General features: G+C 39.5%; 1 protein-coding gene across 2 annotated transcripts in view; it reads right to left on the bottom strand.

The window, feature by feature from the left end:
• thsd7ab (thrombospondin, type I, domain containing 7Ab) overlaps positions 1–24,244 on the bottom strand; it is a 230,880-nt gene that overhangs the window by 65,001 nt on the left and 141,635 nt on the right. For both annotated transcript variants that reach the window (XM_085366672.1, XM_085366673.1), the window contains 5 exons: positions 16,719–16,834; positions 14,697–14,832; positions 7,565–7,668; positions 3,692–3,886; positions 2,243–2,509 (listed from right to left, as the gene is read on the bottom strand). In XM_085366672.1, coding sequence (XP_085222798.1) covers positions 2,243–2,509; positions 3,692–3,886; positions 7,565–7,668; positions 14,697–14,832; positions 16,719–16,834 — 818 coding nt within the window. The remainder of the gene's footprint in view (positions 1–2,242; positions 2,510–3,691; positions 3,887–7,564; positions 7,669–14,696; positions 14,833–16,718; positions 16,835–24,244) is intronic.

The following is a 24,244-nucleotide window of genomic DNA, read 5'->3' as shown; positions in this document are numbered from 1 at the left end:
TAATCCTTATAGGGTTGCTTGCTGTGCCTGTGTCAAAACCTCAGAATAACAGCTTATTGAAAACAAGTGGTGCTAAAGCAGAGTGAGTGTTATCTTCTCTTATGCAAAATTATTTTCACAGAGGAATAAGACAATCTGAAAAGTGTGCAGAACCACAAAGCTTGAAATAACGTCCACATTTAATGATAACCCCCTTTTTTCTGGTGATGTCTGTGTAATAAAAAGATAAAGGGAGCACAGTTTGCCTGATCGACATCATAGCCGGGGGCATTGTGTCAGCTGCGGAGTCGTGGAAGGACCATGTCTCCTCCATCAAGATTAAAAGTGATGATGGTAAAGATGGAGAGAATGGCTGAGAAATTGGGAGAGGGAGTTGCAAGGAGAACAGAGGAAGACGGCTGAATGAGGGGAATAAAAGAGATTTAATGATCTCTTTGAGCTTCACATGCACTAATGCCAAGCTTCATGAATGTGTTGTTGTTTTTCTGTGCACCTCAAGGAATATTCCTTTTTTCTTAGCTCAACAACGCTTAAAGATGAATGCATGGGTGCACACGTATGCACTCACAAACATTCACATAGGTGTAAAAATACACAGAATCTGACAAAAGCACACAAACACACAGAGCCCCAGCCTTACGATGCGCTCGTCACACCCACACTCAGATTAACTGACGCATATCTGAATCTGTGACTCACACAAGGAGAATAAAACCATGTTTATATATGCACAACACTGATGTATTCATTTGAACATCTCCTGCATTCGATTCCACAGCAATTTCACAACGAGTTTCTGAGCTGGGATTCTTTGCTTGAAGTATTTTGGATCTAAGATAAGACCTTACAATGAGGGGACAACTGATTCTGACAGGAGTGTGCCAGAAAAAGGCCTCCTTATGTGAAATTCAGTATTCAGAATGAGTCTTTAGCAGCCATGGGAGGGGTTTTCATATGTGCACAAACAAAATCTTTTGCTTCAGATGAATATTTAACAGAACAAAGTTATTCCTGCATCTGCTACATTCCAGTGCACTACAGTAAACTTCTCACCTGAAACCAAGAAGTAAAGTACAAGAAAGGGGAGAAAAGTCTGATTTTCTACACATTGTGCTCCAACTCAAGACTGAAATCCAGATTTCTGAGAGCTGCCACCAAATTTTAAATGGTAGTAAACTGAACTTAACTCCTAAAAAAAACTACAAAATATCCCAGAAAGGTTTCTGTTCCATTGTGTAGACATAAATGGTAGTTGTGGTCAACTTGTCTAATTCTACAGCAGCACCACTTTTGGCAAACAGCATCTCTGCATGGCTGGATAACCCACAGAAAACAGTGTCTTCGTTATAAATTAGTTTCAATAAAACTAGCCAGAGGAAATCTTCAGGAATTATGAGACATGGCCTGTGTGCACACATCTGAAATTAACCACAGTTGAGGGAGTAGATGCCGTGGCTCCGTCTGGCATAGCATCACCCACAGCTTGTCACCATTACTGTTAGAGATACATTGAGCCAAAACCCCCAATTTATGAGTTCTACCCTGGTTTTAAAGCAAATTAGATAACTAAAGCCATGTAGAACACAACCATTTAATGCTGCACTTCCACCCACTATAATGCACACTCTGTGGAATAAACAGAAAGGTCTTCAGTGCAGCCACACATCGCTGCTACAGGTACAGTATACAAATGTTCAGACTTTTAAAAAATACCCATTTAAAGGAGATTTAGGACAAAACTCACAAAATAAACACCTGAAAATGAACAACGTGGTAAAATGAAAGTATATGGTTGAGTTTATGAACATTGCCCAAAGGTGCTACAACCATAAAAAAGCAGTTTATCAGCCTAGTGCTACTGCTAACTACTTTTAAATATATAAAGACATCCTAAAAATTGTCAGTTCAACTATAGAGCCAGTTTTACCCTCGGTAGTTCAGCTGATATTCATATACTCATATATGATATGTGATCCAAGTGAAATTTGGGACTCATCCAAATATTTTGAAAGGGTTGTAGCTTATGTCTAAAAACATACTGAGATACATGTAAAATTAACATCCTCCAATTCTTAGGTCTGCCTGGTGAGTGTGTAACACACTGTCCAGCAGCTAATTTGGATATGTGCCAACAAACTATTATTTGTGTAATCTGTACCGCACATTTTTCGAGGTTTTCCTTTACAAAAGGAACAAGCTCTGGGACTACACTCCTGACAAACGCACATGCAAGCATACCCACCATGACTGTTGCAGCGTGACGTCTCCACCAGCCTGTTGTCCTGATCGTAGCACACCATGGCCTGGTAGCGGTAGCCCTGTCCACATTCCTTGATGTCTCCTTGCACCTTCATTCCTAGGATGCTCTCCACTCTGCCTCCCTCAGGCAGGATGCAGTCTGACCAGTTCCCCACTGGCTGTGCGTTGTACTTATCACAGGGGCAGTACTGCGTCTCACTCAGAGGGTACATTTGTGTGTTCTTGCACTTGTCTTTCTTCTTGCTTCTCCCTGCGGAGTGGAGCAGGATATAGATTAAGAGAATCCAGAGACCTATGTGTCTGCTGGCATTGACGGATTTCAGCATGATACTGAGGCTGCTTTCAAGGTCTTGTTTACCCGCTAAAAAAAAAGACTAGACAACACAGGAGCTGCTGTGCCCCTATGCATGTGGGATACATGATGATAGATTAGGCTTGCCAAATAGTTTCCAGCAGAGTGGGCTCTTACTGAAACAGCTTGATATTTTTTATCCTCACACATGCCAAGCATCGTTAATCACAGATCACTGTGCAAAGAAATTAGTAGCTGTTTCCAATGTAAATAAGGAGATGATGTGTGGATGACTGTCCCTCTGATGATCCGAGGCTTTACCTGCAGTTTTTTGCCATCAAATTTTCGAACTGTGGATTCTCAAATTTGTCTTGTGACAGGCGCACAGCTTTGTGTTGTTGATACTGTCCACAAACATCACAGTGACCAACAGGCAGAAGAAATGAATGCTTCTTCCACCCTGGGATCCAAATGTTACACCAACCACAATTATTTTAGATTTGGTAAAAAGAAAAACTTACTAAGGCTAAAAAGAAATGAACTAGGAGGTAGTGGGCAGTCATGGTATTAATAAAAATGCTTTTGAACCACAGGATAGTGGCTAAACCACAAAATCCACACTTTCCCCTTCCTAAAAAACTAAAAACAATGAAAGCATGTCTCTAAAAGAGTAATTACCTGACTTATGACTTACTAATGATCCGTCTGCTCTCTTACACATAGGTGGTTGGGTCAAAAGGTACTTAAAATTCACATCACTGGATAACAAAAGCTTTTCAAATCCACTTTCTCACAGTTTCGGGTTGACTTTGTAACCTCTGTGCACAGTTGTGGAGGTACCTTAATTCTTTACACTATTACACATGACTGCAATGCACGACGTACCCCCTGGTGACACTGACACTGATCACAAAGGCAGACGTCTTCTCCTAGACTTGTTGCTTTAATTCCACCAGAACATTTAGCTGTCAAAAACTAAACGCAGAGATTTTTTACCTTGTGTTTCATTTTAAAACTCCTCTGTTGGAGCGCTGCTCAAATCTTCTTGCACTCCTCAAATGTTAAACTCCAATGCAAATAAGTCTGCCTGAAAACGGTTCACAGCAGTGCATTGTTTGTGCTATGCCGCTCTGTCCTCACCTATCAATGACCTCTTTCTGGTGCGGACCCCCACACAGTCAGCTGTGCAAGACGAGAACTTGGACCAGTTGGTCAGCTGGCAGTCATCCTGGCAGGGGAGCTGACAGCGCTGAGTGATGGCAGGCATGGCCTTGGCAAATTTCAGACACTCACTGATATCGGCCTGCGTCCCGTCCAGCTGGCGGCAGGACACGGCTGGAAGAATGAGAGGAAGTCGGGTCAGAAGACCCCATTAGAACATTAAACATTGTGATTTAATGACTGATTGTTTCAACAGATTGATTGGAAGTCGTAACATGAATGGAAAGTTAAAGACATTGTTGAAAGGTAATCAAAAGTTGAATGTTTATAGGAACACTAATGTCAAAAAAAAAACAAACATTCAAGTTGAGATGACTAAATACCATTTTTCACGACTGTTACTGTTACAGTTTACTTTACTTTTTTGATGCATTTTCCATTTGCAGGACTTCCTCTGAATCTTACTTCATCACAGCATATTTTGATTTTGTAGACAAAACAAAATGTCCTAAAAAGTAGTAAAATATAAAGTATTTAGCTCTACATTCAGCAATTCCAAAATGAGAAACAAACTTATATGTTGTATTTGTGCACAATAAAAATATAAACGCAAGGGTCATTCATATTTCATATAGGGTGGTTGCTTCCAGTTCAACCACAGTAGATTTCCCTGCAATGAAGCATGGAAATCTCACTTACGTTAAATGTCTAAATTATACAGGAAGGAAAAGTTCAGCAAGGTACTCTCAGCTAATCCCTTATTTCCCAAGAGCCTACCACGGCACACGGATCTGCATCTTTGATTTGGTACAGATTTTACGCCTTTCCTGACACATTCCTCCCATTTATTGAGGCTTGGGACCAACACTCGGAGTATACTAGCTTGTGACTTCCTGAGGCTGGGTTTGTATCTCCTCCCAGTCTCAGACCTGCTCAGTATTTAGGTCAGAAAGCTTGACTCTAATAGTTCAATAATTTAACAACCAGTGTTCCAGTTATTTGTGCATTATGCACACAATATATAAAGTTAAGGTGAGTTGAGTTGCAGACGGGCTTATAGGCACATTTGGTTTCCTATGGAAAGAAATATCTGCTGTCTGTAGTTTGATGTTATATTTTTACTGCACAGATAAAAACTAGACAGCAAAAGTGATATTTTTGCCTCATGATATTGCTGTGTTTTAAAAAAGCAATATAGTATATTATACATTTAGCACTTGCAGAAGTCATTTAATAGAGGTAAAGCTTGACTAATAAAAGATTTTTGTCAGCCAAGAAAAATTTAAGGGAGTGAAAACTTCAGATATCACTAACTATGCTAATAGGATTTATATAGATTTATAAATACATATCTTTATATGTATTTCTAAACTCTCTCTATATATGTAAACACTATTGGGTTCATTAAATCACCTGAATAACCTTTCAGTTATGTAAGTCACAAGAGCATGCTAGTAACACGGGCACTGCTTGGTTTCTATTTATGGCCACAACCAGAAAACAAAATGAAACTTAACATTACTCTAAGGTTACAATTCATAAAGAAGATGCCACATTGAAGATTCGCTTAACCAACAAATGATGTTACTTATAAACAAAGATAAATAAACCATTTGGGTCTTGGCCCGGTACACAATAGACTATAGGAGCCAGGACTTTCCCCTCTAAACTAATTTAATAGTAAATGAAATAAGCTAAATAACCCCCCCCCCCCCCCCCCCCCCACACACACACACACACACACACAAACACACAAAGAAGAAAGGAACTGAGGGGACTGGAGAGCTGTTCACTCCTCAGTCCCAATCCTTTGCTCAATAAGGGCCAGGAAGACCAATAATTAACTTCTGTTCAGCTATGATGCTACTCTGCTACATGTGCTGTCAGAGTCAGAGCTACTATAGAGCTATACCCAATTTATTTTTTCTGCATTATAAATTTTTTTTCATCATGTCAATATAAAATCTGTAAAAATGATCACCTAATTAAATCAGATATTATTGCTAGTGCACTAACATTGTCAATTGGCTAGATAGATAGATAGATCGATCGATTGATAGATCTTTATTAATCCCACGGGTAGGTTCCTCCGGAAAATTTAGTGTCCAGCAGCAGAACACAGACAAAATTTTTCTTAGTAAGAAAAAATAAAGGGGAAAAAAAGAATATGAATACAAGTATAAAAATAACATATAGAAGCCAAAATGTCTATTGCTATAGATAAAGCTCTTTCAGAACTACACAACACATCCTACAACCTCTGACAGGCCAAGTAGTTCTTGTGACAAGTGAAATGACTTTGATATGTGAAATCACTGAAGTGCCCCTTTAATTAGGAGTTCTTAACCCACTCGTGAGCACGATGACTTGAAATATAGATTTAAAGGGAGCGGATGAAAAATAGATCAGAACTTTACGATTCAGATTAGCTCTCAGGGGGGTTTAATAACAATTAAGAAAAGAGCAGACACAAAAGCATCTCTCCCTCAATTGGTTTAAAGCCCAGAAGTCAATTTGTCTTTGACTGCATCATCCTTTCCTTTGTTCTTTCAATAAAGGGTAGTACTTGTGTTGCTGCAATATTTCATTTTCTTGTGATGCAGACATTCTGCAGGGCTGTACCTTCATAGAGAAATCAATCTCTAAGCACATTTTGCTGAACCCCCGTGGGCACTGCTATTGGTTTGGAAAGCCTCCGTCGGCTGGTGTGTTAGGTCAGGTCTTATATTGTTGTGTGTGTGTATGTGTGTGACAGAGTGGCTGTGTTCAAGAAAGAGAAAGAGAACAGCACAAGCCCTCTGTTCTGTGTGTTTAATAATGCCACTATAGGGTTTTTCCACCCTCTAAGGAAAGCCTCTTTCCAGGTAAACAACACAATACGCTGTCAGGAAACACGGACCAGAAAGGACAGCGTGTCTCATTTGGTCTGAGTCGATGACAAAATGATTTCTGCCATTTGGAAGTGACAGAAGTGTGAAAACCAGTGCAGGAGAGTCTGAACTTCAAGTGTCACATGGCATCAAGTCACAGAGAAGCTGCACAGAATCTGGAAAAATAAGGTCTATAATGGACCTTAAAGCATTTTCATAAACCGATTCTTCTGTCCATTAATGCAAGCTAGCAAAGGCGAGACAGAAAAATAAGCACTAATAATGGCTTTCCATAGGAGCTGGAAATGAAATTGATCATTCTGCGTGACCCCCCTGAAATTGGATTTTTATGAAAGCCTCCTAGGACTCTATAGTGTACCCATTCTCTATAAAATGGCGAGAGGAAATATGCTTTTAAAGAGAGAGAGCCACAACTCTTAAAGTACTTGTCACTTGTGCGTGAAGTCGATATGAACAGGGGTCTGGGCTGTTGTGTGCTATAGGCACGGTGAAGCATCTTCTTCTAAATTTGAGCAAGAGATATTCGATTAAAATTGCATGACAAGAGCCCGAGGTGGAAAAAAAAAGCCAGCAGTGAAACAAGCCAAGCTGTCAAACAAGTCTCAAGAGGAGGATGATAAGGTGTGAGCACATTTCCTTCCCAAACTCTAGAGGATTACAAATAAATAAAAAAATAAAATAAAAACAACTGGAGGAAAAAAGTAAAAGGAAGAAAAATATCTTTTACTGCTGATGTTTATAGGAGTGTCATCTTCAGTTTGGGCCACGTTGTGTGAGTGGGAGGATTTGATGCGTACTCTAACTAAATTGGCCTATTCTCCAAACCTTGGCACATCCATCTGCTGCTTCATGGCTGGGCTCCAGATGCTCCGCAATGAGCAAAAATTAAATTTAGGGTGATTAGGAATGGCTCAGGGACGGTGCAGGGGGAAACAGGGGACGGAGAGATTTGTTTCTATACCTCGTGTTTGAATCCCTGGTCCACAGGTCTCTTGTGCACCCGGAGTGTCCTGTCTGAGAAACCAGGTGACCAGCTGGCACTTCCTCCATTTGTGGGTTTTCCACCTAGAATAAATAAAATAAGTACATACATATAATTGCTACAATAATATTCATTAACACAGCAACATCTTGCAAAGCACCAGGTCAGAGTCTGAATAGAATAAACTCATTTACAGCACAGTAATGCTGTGTTCTGCCCACACAGTATCAGCCCAGTTAAGGCCACATCTGGATGAGGTATTACATTGGAAATAGAAAGCATGTCCCACTTGACAGCTAACGGTTTTGTCCTGCATGACATGTCACCATGAATGAAAACCAACTCTGCATCTGGAAAACCTCATGACTTTCCAACAGAAAGACAAGCATGCTAGATGATTTTTAAGTCTTCCACGGATGTTCTATCGTTTCTCTGAGGTTGACCAAAAGGAGCAATAAGTGCTGCACCAGCTGTCTCGTTGTACAGGCGTAAACATGATAAAATACAACTCAAGCGATGCAGTGTAGCTAGGCAGAACTGTGAAAAGCAAAACAGCCTTTATGATACGCACTGCTTTGGTTGGTTTACATAATTTTCCTGGATTATAACCTACTTCTTAATGATTAGCACACTGTGAAAGCACACAGGACTGATCTGGAAACATCACTTGTCGTGTCTCTCAGCACTGAAAAGAAAAATTTGCACATCTAGGAAATTTAGGAAAAATGCACTGTGTTGCGAAAATAAGAGAAAAGGTCTGCCTGACCAGACAGGTAACAGTGATTTGTGCTGAAAAAACAATTACACTAATGAAAAGGCACGATTATGACTCACACAGCCACAGCAGCTGTTTTACAGGTACAAATCTAATCAAGTCTGAGCACAATGAGGCTGAGTGATTTTAGAAAAATATGCCATTTCCAACTTTTCAGATATAGTGCACACATCATTAAATGTTATCTGGTCACTATTTCAAACAAGGAAAATGTACATAACCGATTTTTATTTATTTACTTTTTAAATCTGAACATTTAAATGTATTGAAAATAACCATTATATCCGAATGTGGGCCTTGAGGCAACATTTTGGCACTTATATTGGCACCATATAAATGAATCTGAACTGAAAGCCTTACACACAGTGTGCCTGCACAAATAAAAGTGAAATTCATAGACGGATGCAGAGTGGCTGCAGAATAACCAACTTAGAATAACATAGGATTGCTGGATAGCAATTGGCAGTAAAATAAACACTGGTGTTGCTGACTGTGCCGTATGAAAAGAGAAAGTCTAAATAAAGAGTAAAGTATAAAGGGGTCTGTGCTGTTGTTTGAATTTGTATTCTTCACACAGTATCAGGGAAGGGTCTCATTAAACAACCATGCACATACATCCAGAGTCTTGCAACAGGTATGTCTGCTGCCACCACCTAACCATGATGTCACCATCAGAGAGTTAATCTGGAATTAGAAAGAAGACAAAGACAGTCTAAACCCACAGAAGACCTGCGGTGCTGCTTCAAAGGAAAAAGGATAGATGCTGATCTTTTGGGGTCTTTTTTGTCTTTATATGATGTTTATTCATCAATAACAGCTACTTGCAGCAGCACTTTTGAACTACTTTTAATCCTGCCTTTGTTTTTTGTCTTTTTTGTGTAATACATTCTTGTATTGACCATGAAATAATGCTTCATCATCACTGTAATATGAACATGCAAAACAAAAAAGCACATTGCCATTAAATATGAACAAGCTTAAAATATGTTATTGTATTTTGCATTTTTCAGTGTTTGGGCTCTGTATAGGTCCTGTTATACTCGACTATGTTATCACAAGTGTCAGCTTTTCCGCATATTGTGCAGGCCAATACACAGGAGTGCCCAAACCTACTTTCTTTGTAAGACTTTAAAAGTTTGGTAGTGATCAAACATTTATTTTGCAAAATTAGAAATTTTTGGGCAGCACAGATGGAGGACATTTTTCTAAAAAGTGCACCCCTTTTGTCCTCAGACACAGCAATCCAAAAATTACTGTCCGTTTCAATTTTACTTAGTACACGCAACAAATAAAAAATGCCTCTCCTCCTCTGATATTGTGTCTTTTGGGCTAATGGTTCCTGAACATACGTTTGCACACAGGGATCTTTGTGTTTTGTTAAAATTGCACTTGACATGACATTTTCAATCTGTGACAGCTGAGATAGGCTCCCCCCCCGTGACCTTGATGTGGATAACCAGAAGAATTCAAATGGATGAGGTTCTATAATGAAAGTCTTCTTTTTGCTTCACAATTTTTCTTTATATCTATATGCAGGTGATAAATTGCTTCTAATCTCCTCAGTATCACAAAGTAATCTGTTCTGGAGAATGAATGACAAGCTGCTTGAATAAAATAACAATTTTAACTCATGACCCCAGAGATGTCAATGTGCAATGTCCCGTTATCTTCTAAGTAAGTCTCTGATCTGGCTAATTCTGCTCTGAAGCATTCGACGCTTCCCTTTGCACACACTTGCCTTTATTCACTGCAGAGCCCAATGCTCTAACCAGTGATTGGACTAGAAAACTGACACTTTCTTTAAATGTCATGTGCTCATCCAGCCTTAAGACAACATATTTTTACTTCTAATCAGTATATGACAGCTCCATTGATCCAAGATTACAATGTACTCGCTTCTCTCCAACTATTTATTTTTTAGAATCTAAAACATACTATTTGTTTTTTTAACTTCTATTTCCAGCACATTCCACAAAAATGTTCAGCATGAGCTGTCAGGTGCATCTAAGCCATTTGTTATGTCACACTCACATCCTGAGTAAGCACAATGTTGCTCATGTCAGCCCATGTTTTTTATAGATATGCCCATAAAAGTCTTTATAATAATATATATTTTACAAAGAAACACCTTAAAGTCAGATATGATAATAAAAACTATGTTAATGATGTTGGCTAATAGTGCTAACATTAGCTTTACAAGCTAAAAAGATGAACAACTTAAAAGCCATAAAAATCTGAAGGTTTGTTTGTTTTTAGGGCTTAAAACATTAAAATGAAGTGGGAATGAAGTCTAATCAACGACTTTACCAACCCCTTTCTAACTGGATCTGATCCAAACACCTTGATACAGTCGATGTATATTCATTGACTGTACTCAAGCCAGTAAAAATCAATTATGGGTTAAATAAATCAATAAATGATAAAAAAAAAAAAGTAAATAAAATAATTTATGTTCCAGATATGGGGGTACAATGAGAAACAAACAAAAAAAATAAAAATGCAAAGATCAAGTAAAAAAAAAAAAAAGAAAGTTCACAAACTGTCCTTTGATTACACATTTGTGGATAAACAAACATTTGTGGTTGCACAACAGCTGACAAGAAGAGACTACAGAGGGTCATCAGAACTGCAGAGAAGGTGATCGGCTGTCCACTCCCCTACCTGGACTTAATTGCCAGCTCAAGATGTCTCTCCAGAGCCAGGGCAATTATAAAGGACCACCTCCATCCTAACCACCACCTCTTCAACATCCTGCCCTCTGGAAAAAGGCTCAGATCCATCAGGTGCAAAACCAACAGACTAAAGAACAGCTTCTTCCCGTGGGCTGTCAGAACTCTTAATGCAAACTAAGAGTGTGTAAAGACTTCCCCAACACATCCACCCTGACACTGCTGTTGATCATCTATGTGCAATATCTCAGTCTTTCCATGTTCTGTGCAATATTTTTGGCTCATGTGCAATTATTTTGGTCCCAGTCTGTTTCAATGTTTCCTACACATACACCAGGTCAGGAGACAACTGAGGAAGCTTCGCCCCAGAAAGGCAGCAGGCCCAGACAAGGTGTGTCCTAGGATGCTAAAGGCGTGTGCTGCTGAACTTGGGGAGCCGCTACAACGAGTCTTCAACCTCAGTCTGCGACTGGGGAGAGTGCCCGCCCTATGGAAGACATCCTGCATCGTCCCGGTCCCCAAAAAGAACCGGCCCAATGAGCTGAATGACTTCCGACCGGTGGCACTGACGTCACATCTTATGAAGACTCTAGAGCGGCTCTTCCTCAACCTCCTCCGACCACAGGTACAACATGCCCAGGACCCACTACAGTTTGCATACAAGGCGGGTGTCGGAGTGGAGGATGCCATCCTGTACCTCCTACACAGAGCCCACTCACACCTGGATGGGGGAAAAGGCACGGTCAGGATCCTGTTTCTTGACTTTTCCAGTGCCTTTAATACCATCCGGCCCTGTATGCTTCAAGAAAAACTGAACAGGATGGAGGTGGACCCCTGCCTGGTGGCTTGGATCTCCGACTACCTCACCGACAGACCACAGTACGTCAGGCTGAAGGACATCACGTCTGACACAGTGGTCAGCAGCACAGGAGCACCACAGGGAACTGTGCTGTCCCCTCTTCTCTTCACCCTGTACACCTCTGACTTCTGCTACAACTCTGAATTATGCCATATTCAGAAGTTTGCAGATGACACAGCCATCATGGGGTGTATCTGGGATGATCAGGAAGAGGAGTACAGAAGTCTGGTGAGGAACTTTGTCGCATGGAGTCACACAAACCACCTGCAACTCAACACCTCAAAGACCAAGGAACTGGTTGTGGACTTCGGGAGGTCTAGAGCAGGTCCACTGCCGGTTCAGATAGAGGGGGAGGAGGTGGAGGTGGTCAACAAGTACAAGTACCTCGGGCTGTGGGTGGACAATAAACTGGACTGGTCATGCAACACAGAGCACCTGTATAAAAAAGCCCAAAGCCGACTGTACTTCCTCAGGAGGCTGAGGTCTTTTAACATCTGCAGGAAGCTCCTGAGGATGTTTTACCAGTCGGTGGTTGCTGGAGTACTTTTCTATGCTGTGGTGTGCTGGGGGAGCAGCACAGCAAAGAAGGACTCATCCAGGCTGGAGAAACTGATCAGGAGGGCTAGCTCTGTGGTCGGCATGAAGCTGGACACTCTGGTGACAGTGGCAGAGAAAAGGACATTAAAGAAACTGATGGACATTATGGACAATGCCAGGCATCCTCTGCACACGGCCATAAACAATCAGAAGAGTCTGTTCAGTGACAGGTTGCTTCTCCCAAAGACAAGAACTAACAGACTTAAAAACTCCTTTGTCCCACACGCCATCAAACTGTTTAATTCCTCTCTGGAGGGGAGAGGGAGGGGAAACAGGAGGACAAAGGAGGGGGGAACAACTAAGCTGTAGTGCCTCTTCACCTCACTGTGCAATACCTTTTGTGCAATACTTTTGTAAATAGTCAACGGTGCAATAGACTCAATACTTGAAATGTGCAATTCACTTGTATTTTTATTTTTATTCCTATTTATTCTATTTATCCCCTTCGTATATTTTATTTATATTGTCTCTGTATTTATATATATGTGTGTGTGTATAACTCTGTAACTTCTGTCGGTGCTGTGCTTTTTTGGAAATCGAATTTCCCAGAGGAACCCACCCGAGGGATTAATAAAGTTCTATCTTATCTTATCTTACCACGTATATAGTTCCACTCACATATGTATACATATACACTGTTTTTTATTTTATTCTCTTTATTTAATTATTTATTTATTTTTCGCCTTCGTTGTATATTGGTTTCTCTTCTTCTTACTTTAGCACCTTTGTGGTTCAGCTACCCAATTTCGCTGTGCAAGAAACTGCACAATGACAATAAAAAGCTCTCTAAGTCTCTAAACAGGTGAAGTTCAGGTTGGACCTGTAAGCAAACTAACACTTGGGAGTTTTCAAGAGCTGCATATTAAATCATATAAAAGTTACATCATCGTGAAATAAAACATCAGGTTGTCATAGCTAGAGCAGTTACATGTCTAGTCAAGCATCATAGTCCCTCTTCAGTTAAATGAATTATTCTCATTTTAACATTTATGTTATACATGATGCAAAGTGCTGCATATTTCAATGGCATTTTAAACATGATTTGACTGATGACTTATTAAACACAGAACATGTGTTATAGTTTGTTTTTTTTTGGTTTTTTTTAGCTTTTTAAAAGCTCTTAAACTACACACAAACTATTTGTTTGGCCAGTATTTACAGTCATCCATTACAGTGGGCTCAGTTTAGAAACGTTTTTTTCTGTGGTTTAATCAACGAGTCACCAGGAAGATACCTGCTCACCACAAAGATAGAATCAAGTTGGTTGCAGCACCTTGTCACCATAAGAAAGGATAGCACAGCTACATGGCACAGCTTGGTTTATATAACCAGAATATCCAGGTTTCTTTATCACAGAGTAAAACCCCGCTACCACTTATTGCTTTTTTGTCATATTTAATCAAACTGTGTAGACTTTCACCTTTATTTTCACACTTTTTTGAATAACATTTATTAGAAAAAAGTAAAGGAAAAAAGTTAAATTGCGGTGGAAAAAAGATTTCAATTTATATTCTAAGATAAACTCTCGACACCACGGAAATGTCACAGTCTGAAATTAATAAACTGGATTATTGGATTTCCCCCCGTAATTTTTCCTGATAAAACAACCTCGTTTCCAGTTTTCATCACTAAACTATTCATTTCTGACCAAAGGCTTTGATTTGAACACAAATTAAAGCCAAAGAGACTGATGAGACTGGCATAGATATCCAATAAGACAAAACGCTGACATTATTTTTACTTTATCTCATTAGTTAGTCCATAACTTACATCTATTTTGTCTCTCATGGTGGCAAACAAGGAGTTAACAAGAAAGTGTGCACCTATAAATAAACACATGCAGCTGGTATTTTGAGAGGTGGGAACAGAAAGTCAGACTGACAGAGTTTGCAGGTGTAGAGAAAATCTGTATCTTTATATCATAGTTGAATCTTTTGATGTTTGTTAAATATTCTAATAAATTATTAAATTAAAACTTGGCTGTTTGGGATATGCTGTTGGTTTGTATTTTGGCTTTTTAGGGCTGCAAGTGAAAACCATTTAAACACAAAAGTAGAGCATAGAACAAAAAACAACAACAACAAAAATCTGTGCAATGAGCCTCAAGGTTTAAACATTTTAAAACCCACGGGTACATTGTCCATGTGACAAAACATTCAAACAGCAACAACAGTGTTTGTCGACACCTGAAGGCGGCTGTCGTGCGCTTACCTGAAACCGGGACAGATTTTGGGGACCTCACAGTCCCTCTCTTCTTCGAGCACCTCTGGACATTCCTGCCCTCCGTTGGATGGCATCTGGATGATAAGACGTTTCCTTGATTGCTTTTTCTTCACAGCAATACCAGCTGAAGGGACGCAGACAATTAATGAATTAAATTAAGAAATATGATGGAAAAGTGATGAGAAAAATGTCAAAATGATAAGCTGACTACTCTGTTAATAATCCTTGAAGAATGGACTTGGAGACTGCAACTGCCAATTCTAATTGGACAGCCAGCGTCAAAAGCGCACACTTGTGATTACTGGGGATATCAAGCCAACAACGATGATGCGGAAAAATCCCATTAGACCTTGGAACTGACTCAGATTAAATTTATGGTATTTACATGTGTGGCGATGCCCTCGAGTAGTTCATTAAGTTGAAACAAGCCTCTGGATAGCCCTATACTCTGCTTCAAACCTTTCTACGTGGGTGGTGTGTAATTCTCTGCACAAGGTTAAGATATCAACAGCATCAAATTAAAATGCACTACCACCAGTAAAGCATGCTTAGACCGAAGAGATTTATGCCACCGTGTCACAGGAGGAGGTCATCAAAATACGGATGATAATGATTTTCACTCGTAAATCAACTTAATGTTTTTGCCACCACTCAACAGCTTGGGCAATGGCCGCCTGACGAAGGTGACCTCATCTGAAAACGTCTTCCTTTCACCGCTTGAAAACAACAACACCGACCACTTGCTGGCCGGAGCAAGCAGACTTGCCAGGCCCACTAACGGAGGTCAGCCCAAATGTTGTCCTACATGCCAGTCTATCAAATTAATGATCTGTAACGAGGCATGAGAGCATGTGTTTATGTGACAGTCATTGTCTTCAGCTCAGTGTAGGCCAGTGGTTCTTAACCTGGGTTCGATCGAACCCTAGGGGTTCGGTGAGTCGGTCTCAGGGGTTCGGCAGAGCCTTCGCCATGACATGCATGGCTCATTTTGTGCACCAGTAAAAAAATCACATTTTATTTTTCACTAAAGAGGGGTTCAGTGAATGCGCATATGAAGCTGGTGGGGTTCGGTACCTCCAACAAGGTTAAGAACCACTGGTGTAGGCCAACCCAACTCTAGAGTTGTTGCACTTAGTCAATTAAAATTAGCTTCTGTGTTTTCCATTTTGTTATCTTTTATTATTATGTTATTACCAGCATATTATTGTCACCTCTGTCAACTATGATTGGAAATATTGTGACTATCCTGAAACCACCAAGGCCTGACTGACTGAATAAAGTACTTTTTACAACATAGAGGAGTTTGGCACAACTTCACCCAATTCCAAGAAAGTCTAAAGAGGCCCAGCAACATTTTCAGTATAAAGAACAATTTAATGATTTGACCAGTTTATTTCGGCTTGCAGCCTTTATCAGGGCAAAACATGTTACAGGCCACATTTTAAAAAGCAAAAAAATTAAACAACCAATCACATATGTTCAATGTGCTCATCCACCAACCAGACACCAGCAAGGAGGCTAGGCCATGTGGTCATGTGGTATAAAGCCAGTCTTGGAGAGTGTCCACTATAAAAAATAAAACCTGGTACACACCCTGTTTAGCATTTAAACAGGACAAATCTAAATGAAGGGCAGTGTTTTAAGTTTTCCCCATCAATGTCATATACAACCAGTACAAGTGACACAAAAACAAAAAATAGAATGAAGAAAAGTAACATGTATGTAGATGCTTATTATTTAAAAGTACAAGCTAAGAAAATAAAAAATAAGAGATAAAAACATGAGAATGAAATTAAAGATGCATGATGAAAATACAATACCATAAATAAGCTGGTTTAATGGGAAAGTTGTCGGAGAGGACTTTACTTATTTAGACTTTATGTTCTTCTGTGTGTGCAAAGAAGCAGGGGAAGTTGTGCTGGAAACTTTGTTTCTTCAATACTCTTGAATTTTTTAACAGCAGCAACAACAGTTATCTATGAGCATGAATCGTTGTTTTTTCCTTCATACCTGCATCACATGTAATTGGACACGTTGCCCAGTCACTGAATGGGGTCATGATACAGTCCTTCTTGCAGGGCAGCTGGCATGGTCTCATTGTGCTTGGGCGAGGACCGTCTGGACACCTAAGCAAAAACAAAATCTCTTTATACATTCATCAAAACACAAGAGCATGAAGTCTAAACCTAAAAAGATTTACTCCTAAGAAAATAGTAATTTTGATAAAGCCAATGTATCTGCCTAAATCTTTAATCTGTGGGTGCTGAGCAAGAACACTTCTTATGGGCTCTTTCTCTGCACTGGTTGTGTTACGTTGCCACAGCTCTGTACCAAACGGGCAGAGAAGCAGATGTCCATGTGGACCCTCACGCTCACCATTCAATGAAATTTATATCACTCAAACCTAAGCACACTCACAGACACAAAGAGTATAATCAAGGGCAGAATTTTTTTTTATCATTTTAAACCATTGTTTTTCATTATTATCAAAAATCACAACATTTTATAGCAGAGGAATCCTTTAAATTCACTTAATGTGAATCCCTGTGAATAAAAGAAAAGAATTCATTTGCAGTAAGCATAGCAGAGCAGTGGTTCTCAAAGAAGGGTCTGGAAGCTTCTGGGAGACAACAGCCACAAGGTCCATAAAAATCATTTAGCTATAAATTATAAAATTGTACTCTATTATTTAAAAAGGGTCACAAAGAATAAAGGAAGCACTCTTCAGTGAGGCAAATTTTAGTGTTCAAAAAGCTAAATCCAGGAAATATTGCTAAATGTCTCAAGTGTCAGCATAACCCAAGACAAACAACTAAGGCACTCTGTCTTCAAGTGGAATTGTATTTTTAGTTTGCTCTTTGATCATAGTAGAGAAAAAACACAAGACAGATGACAGGTGCAAATCTACAGATGGGAGCAATTTATACCAAAACAAGCATACTGTGTCCTTTACTCCCACCCACGTTATCTTTGAGCCAACAGAAACTCTGCTTACACAAATCACATTAATGTGTCTCATTGTATTTAGAATGAAAAACTTCAGAATATCAATAGTTTCTGTGGTATCTTGCATTAAAAATTGTATCAGAAATAATATTTATAATTTTGAGAGATCTCTGGAAAATTGGATCCCCTGCAAAAAGTCATTGGCTACAGATAATTGAGTATGCCTACTGTAGACATAAAGAGAACCGCAGGATGAAGATAAAACAATATACGAATGTTGATGAAGTCATCACACGATGGTCCCATAAAAATAAAAAAAAGAATATTTCATTAGCACTGATATAAACATCATACTTTTGTCCAGTGTTTCATTTCACTTTCTAATAAGGTTTCTTTTCAAAATAAAAGATCTTTAAAATATATTTTTATTGACTGCGTGCGTGATCACTGCTGCAAAACATGATGGTTTATTTAAGATATCAGAACTTGTAATGAGGGAAAAATTGAACTGAGTAACATTTAGATCTTCATGGCTCTTTTAATCTTTTGGCGAAGCATTTTACAGATATCAAAGGAGTTGCCAAACATGTGTTTTTGTGATTTCTGGAATTGAATTTAACATATTTGCAGCCCTATAACCAAAAAAATATAGTGTGTAGATTTAGCTGTATTTTCCCCCCCAACTTAAACCCACCCCCTATAGATTTTGGCATTTGTACCTAAAAAGACCAAGCTGACACTTAACCATGACAGTTAAAAATATAAACCATGCACTCACGCTTTAATAAATATCAACTGAGAGGCTTGATGCAGCAACCATCTGGGTAGTGCTTGAATACACAATGTAATTATTCTCGCCTCAATCTAGGGCAATAAAAACCTCTGTAATTACTTTCACTTTATGACTGATGTATGCCATCTGGATGACACATAGGAAAGGGATGGTTGTGTAACCCACCAGAGCATTGTTAGCATCACAGGAAATGTCTAAAAGCACTGTGTTTGTTTTACAGTAATATATCTCTGTGAGGAAACTTTAACTCACTGAGCTAAAGTCAGCCAACAGGCCTGAGGATAAAATTTCCAGTTTAAATGGATTCAGCTATCAGTGAGTAATAATCCTCGTGGTCAAGCCGAGGTTTTTCAAAACAGAGGTTATGTTGAATCTTCAGGTCCCCTGTGCATAAACGAGACAAAGATAAATAGGTCACGACAAACCTGCTGGAAGACATCTTATCTGATCCCTCGCTGCTCTTGCAGTTGGACGTTACGACTATGTTTCCTCATCCCACTGCTGACTTCTGATCATCAAAAGAGGTTTAACGCTCTTTTGAATTAGTGTTCTCCACTGGGTGTTTCATACTCATTAGCATGGTGTTATCAGAGAAATGATAGGGAGCCTCCCTGGGAAAATGTAATATTGCAACAGCAACACAAGGAGAGATTTATTTTTAATACCAATAGACAGAGCTAAATCCCTCTTGAGCGGAACAAATCCTCGGTTGTCTTCATAAAAGTGAATGGTCCCCAGGAAAAAAAACAGCTGTGGGGAGGATACATTTATGTCTTCTGCTTTTAACTGATGGCTGGGTCCATAAAGAAGGGAATAAACAGGTGTCTCTCTTGAGAACACTTCAACACGATGGGAAGCTGTTAAGAACTAGTGAACCTGCTACCGCAAAACAATCTCCACACTCGACCCCAGCATGAAAAAGGGTTTTTATCATTTTCTCAAGAGCCTGTAGGGATCAACACGTTCTCCATCAAGGGAGACCTGGCACAGAGAAGACAGACAGCATAAAGATATCTTCAAGATCTAAATAAAATCAAAGTGTATATAGAAACCAACACCAGCTTAATAACCAAGTACTAGATCTCAAACATGTACCAACCCAAATTAATCAATAAAATAAGTACTTCTTATTTGGTTAGGAGGAACTCACCAAAATAAAGTGCTGATTATGACACCATTAAACAAGTACTTAATGTGAAGGTGTGGAAACATTTCTCAAAAAGAAACAGGATGAGGAGCTGGGAAGGAAGAGGGCTGCAAAGAGGTGCTATGGAAGTTGCACCAACATCCTCCTTGCAGTTGATTTGGCAGCTAGCACTTTGTTGTGGATGGTCATAGTTTGCATGAAAGATGCTGACTTGTCTGCAAACACTGTTCAAAAGGTGCAACTTTTACTCTAGAATTACTCTAGAAACAGTCCCCATTTCTGGTTTGTGTTGTACTTTTTACAGTTTCTGTACTGCATGGTGAGTACAGACAGATAAGTGGATGTCTTCCATTCAAAGTGTGAGAAGCTGTGGCAAGTTTTTGCTAATTACCAAAGCAATTTCAAGGAGGTAGCCCAAAAACTTCCTGCAACCATTTCCCAACTAACTGCTAGGGAAACATTATTCCTTACCAGAGGTAGAGGGTCGTTATTTGGGCTTGTGTGACTGCAGTCTTAAGTAGCAATCCTCATTATGAAATTTGCCAATAGAAAGGTTATGGAACTGATCAGTTGATCAGCTATTGGTTAGCTTGACTTTTGTGGCCTTCCTGAATTCAAGCTATGTTCAAACTAGACGCAATTTGCAGAAACATAGTGACCAGAGACCATAGAACAGCAATGATATTTTATGAGTTCAAGCGACTATGGGAAAAATAACCACTGGCAATGGGAAGGGGGCGGGGGGGGAGCAAGAAAATATTTTTCTCAATTTCCAGGCGAGTGGCTAAAGTGATTACCAATTAGAGAGAAGAATACTGTTGATTGATATGTGACCTGGGAGTAACTACATTACAGGGTCACCTAGGCAACTGGGGCCAGGGATGTTTGCAAGCAACCACCCGTCTTTTTCTAAGCAATGGATGATGAGTGTACCACTTCCAGTGTGTATGCAGCTCAACAGTATGCATGAATCATTGGACTTCTTCTGTTTACTTATTGATTCCTTGAATATGTGTCAAAGACAACCCTTTCTCTTTCTCATTTGGGATTTCTTTAATACTGTGACACAAACGAGTCTTAAACAGACGAGATTAAACCTCTGACCTTGTTAAATTCTTCTCATACTCAAAAATGGTAAAAGTCAGAGCATGAATTATAGTTTAACCCTTTTGGGATTGTGAAATCTGAAAAAGCCATGATAGTTCTGTTTAGGTTAAATACTACAACTTAAATACAACTTCAGTTTTGCCTTCGATCGAGGAGAAACACACTGTGAATACTAAGAGAGACCTTAGAGGACGAAACAACTCCTTTCTGAATTGCAGACTGCTTGCCTTTTCGATTTCACCTTTTCAGTGTTCCCTTTGGGTCTGAACACACAAACAAGCGAGCGTATGTTCTGGTGAAGGCGGCCTTTACCGGAACAACAATCTTGATTGGTGTTTCAAATGCCTCAAACAACTCGTGTTTACATTTTCCTGTAAGAATGAACTATGGCTGTTGTTTCTCAGAAGCAGGTGGAGTCTGTGATTAAAAAAACGTGCGTTCACATCACATTTTGAGTCAACACTGAAGGCTTTTTCCAACCAAAACTATGATCTTTTCTAAACTATAACAAAGATGCTCTGCTTCCCCCAGCAAACAAAACCTAAACAAGCAATCACTGCTTCTTGTCAAAACTTGGACAGCACTGCAAATACAACACTCGCATAGAGTACCAGCTCAATTTATAGGACAAATCAGTAAATGTTACTTTAATCGTGTAAAGGCGTATATATGAATATTGTGGGACACATTTTTAGACCATTAGGTGGCTACAAAAGGCACATTGGAACATATAGGACGGACTTTTATCCTGCAGTTACACTTAACCTTTACAATAGTACCCAACTCCAGGTTGAAGTTAGTTCAGGAGATTTAGGCTCTAACTGTAGTTACTTACAAGGTATTACACAATCTTGTCTTCTTAAGTCTTAATCTTAAGGTAAGGTAGGTCCACTCGGCATTGCATTTGCATAAATAAGGATTCATCCTTAAGATAGAGAGAGGATGTGTATATAAATGAATTCAGGGAATGGGATTTAAGTTTGAATTTGGTTCATCTGGTTCTGCCAGATGTTTCCTTCTATTGAAAGCAAGTTTTTTCACCTAACGCTTGCTCCTAGTGGATTGTGTGATTGTTGTGGTTTTCTCTCTAATATTGTAGATTCCTTGACTCTCTAGTTTACATTACATGCATTTTTGTGAGCTCTTGTCAGCAAACAGAACTGGTTTGCTTTCCATCTGTGAATAAAATGTTGAGCTCTATTATTTTTCAATTCAGTTTATCAATGTAGTAATCACAAGTGGCCTCACTGTGATGCAAGGTGAACTCCTAGACTGGTATAAAAGTGGGACTGTGTTTAGGTGTTTGGAGAATCTTAATAAGAATAGGTGGAAACAAATGTCAGTGAAAGGTCACTTCTGATAGCCTCCATGTTTGAGATTTCAATTTGTGAATTTAGAATGACTGGGAGAACACAGTAACATTTGCTCTACATATAGGGCAATGAGTGGACTCATAGCATGTCTCTGTCAGCAGAGAAAACAAACCTGTGTGCCACCCACTCCCAATCCCCTCACTTATGTCTAATTATATTGTAGCCTCGCTAATGGCGGATATTATCCAAATTTAGACAATTAAAATTCAATTAAAATCCAGTTTCCAGAAAGAAAGAACGGGCAATGTTTGTTGGCAAAGCGCAACACCAGCCAGAATACTTACAGCACTATGCCTGTCTGGGAGATTCACTCTGTGTGGGTGTGAAATCAAGCTATAATATTGTTATTTATGCATTTTTCTATCATGTATACATTTTATCATTCCAGTGTGTTTTCTTTCTTTTTTCTCCTGGTGTCATTGTTGTCTTTAATATTCAATTTATTTATCCTTGCTTGTCACGTTGATTTTATTGTTTGTTCGAGGAATAAAATTCTTATTTACTAGGTGCTTGGGGTATAATATCCCAGCCGCACAATTTCCTATTCTAGTCTTTCCTTTTTCTGTGTCTTCACTTGCGTATATCACTGGGGAAATGCTCTTCACTGAAATGAATCCAATAATAGCATCTGGTTTAAACTGACTTGCTGGTTCCAGTCAGTGTCACAAACTCATTATGATGTTTAAACGTAATGATTTGTAGTGAGCCGAAGACATGGCACTGGGAGCTTGTCCCAAAGCACGACATCAAGATGAGCAGCCAGGCTAATGCTCATGTTTTGCTTGCTGCTATTAACGCGATGAGTAATCTGTTCAGCGAGAGGCTGTTTTCGAAAAACGAGCAGATGGTTGAACAGGATGAAGATTCGAAGCAAAGAAATGTCAGTAGTTTTAAGTGTACGCACACAAAAACATGGTCTGGTGGGAAAAGATAAGGCCTAATTAATTTCATTATCAAAACGATGGACAACAAAACAAGAACATCATTAGTTTAATTTAGCATAAAAGTATTGCAGTTCTTCAAGGACCCTTTCACTAGCATCTTATGGCCCTCCGTCTCAAGGGCTTTTAGCTATCTATCATAGTCAAAACCAGAGTAAACACAACCTCCGTTAGAAAACATGGCAGGAAGATGATTGACTGGGCTTAATACAGCTACTGTCCAACATCATAATCATGAATCATTCATTTTCACAAATTCCACAGCATCAATGTGATTATACAAACGCACAGTCGGTGTGTGTCAGCACACACTGTCAGAATCAATAAGCAGATGTTATTGTTTTTTTCCCCCTCACACCACAACAGCTTTCTCAATAGGGATGATCGCAGCCCAAGCCCGAGACACTGACATATTTGTCTCTGTTGTGTCTTTGGGCTTTGACAGTCAGTGTTTGTGTATGGGTTGCTTGCGCATGTGCGACTGTGTGTACGAGGGTGACATGCACTCTGTGAGGTTCACTGCCTGAGACTGTGGGAGGAAGACAGCACAGATCTATCTGTGAATGAGACGGGGCACATCTGCATATGGAGGGTTCGGGCGGCCATGTTTGTTTGTTTTGCTGGGATCCCACGGGTGCACTGATCAAGAGTACCTGCCAGTTAGATTGTGCCAGATGAAGACATGTAGAGCAGGAAAAAACACAAACAACAACAAAAAAAACAAACAAACATCTGTGTCTACTCACTCCTAGGAAAAAATGCCAGTGATGAAAACAAGGCCTGGAAACCAGAGCCGTCACAACATTCTGGACAAGGAAAAAGTGGTGTAAAATAACGTGCTTTTATAAAACAGTAAATTTAATCTCGAGGGGTTATTATACAATAACAAGGGCAGACTACAACCACGTGACAAGTTAAGGGAAAAATTGGATAAATAATTGGAAAAAAAAGGAATGCAAATGGCTAAAGGCATGAGGGATAAAAAAAATCTTATGATCTTTGAAATTTCATCACATCACAACTAGGGATGGGTACCGGTATCGTTCTGACATAAACTGTAGTAACCAGACCGAAAAGCAGCGCACCTTTCGGTGCTTTATTTCGGTGCTTTATTTCGGTGCGTTTTTTTCCTGAGATGTCATACACTTTGGATTCTAGCCAATCATTTTACCTTTCCGAGGATAGTAGGCGGGCCCAGGTACGTACGTTCCTTTAGAGCAGAGCTACTG

This window comes from Diplotaxodon limnothrissa, linkage group LG11, assembly GCF_057381915.1.
Source record: "Diplotaxodon limnothrissa isolate DT_005_m linkage group LG11, D_limnothrissa_male_GT1.1, whole genome shotgun sequence".
Classification (NCBI taxonomy): Eukaryota; Metazoa; Chordata; class Actinopteri; order Cichliformes; family Cichlidae; genus Diplotaxodon; species Diplotaxodon limnothrissa.
The sequence above is the reverse complement of the archived record's forward strand: the minus strand, read 5'-3'. Positions and strand labels throughout refer to the sequence as shown.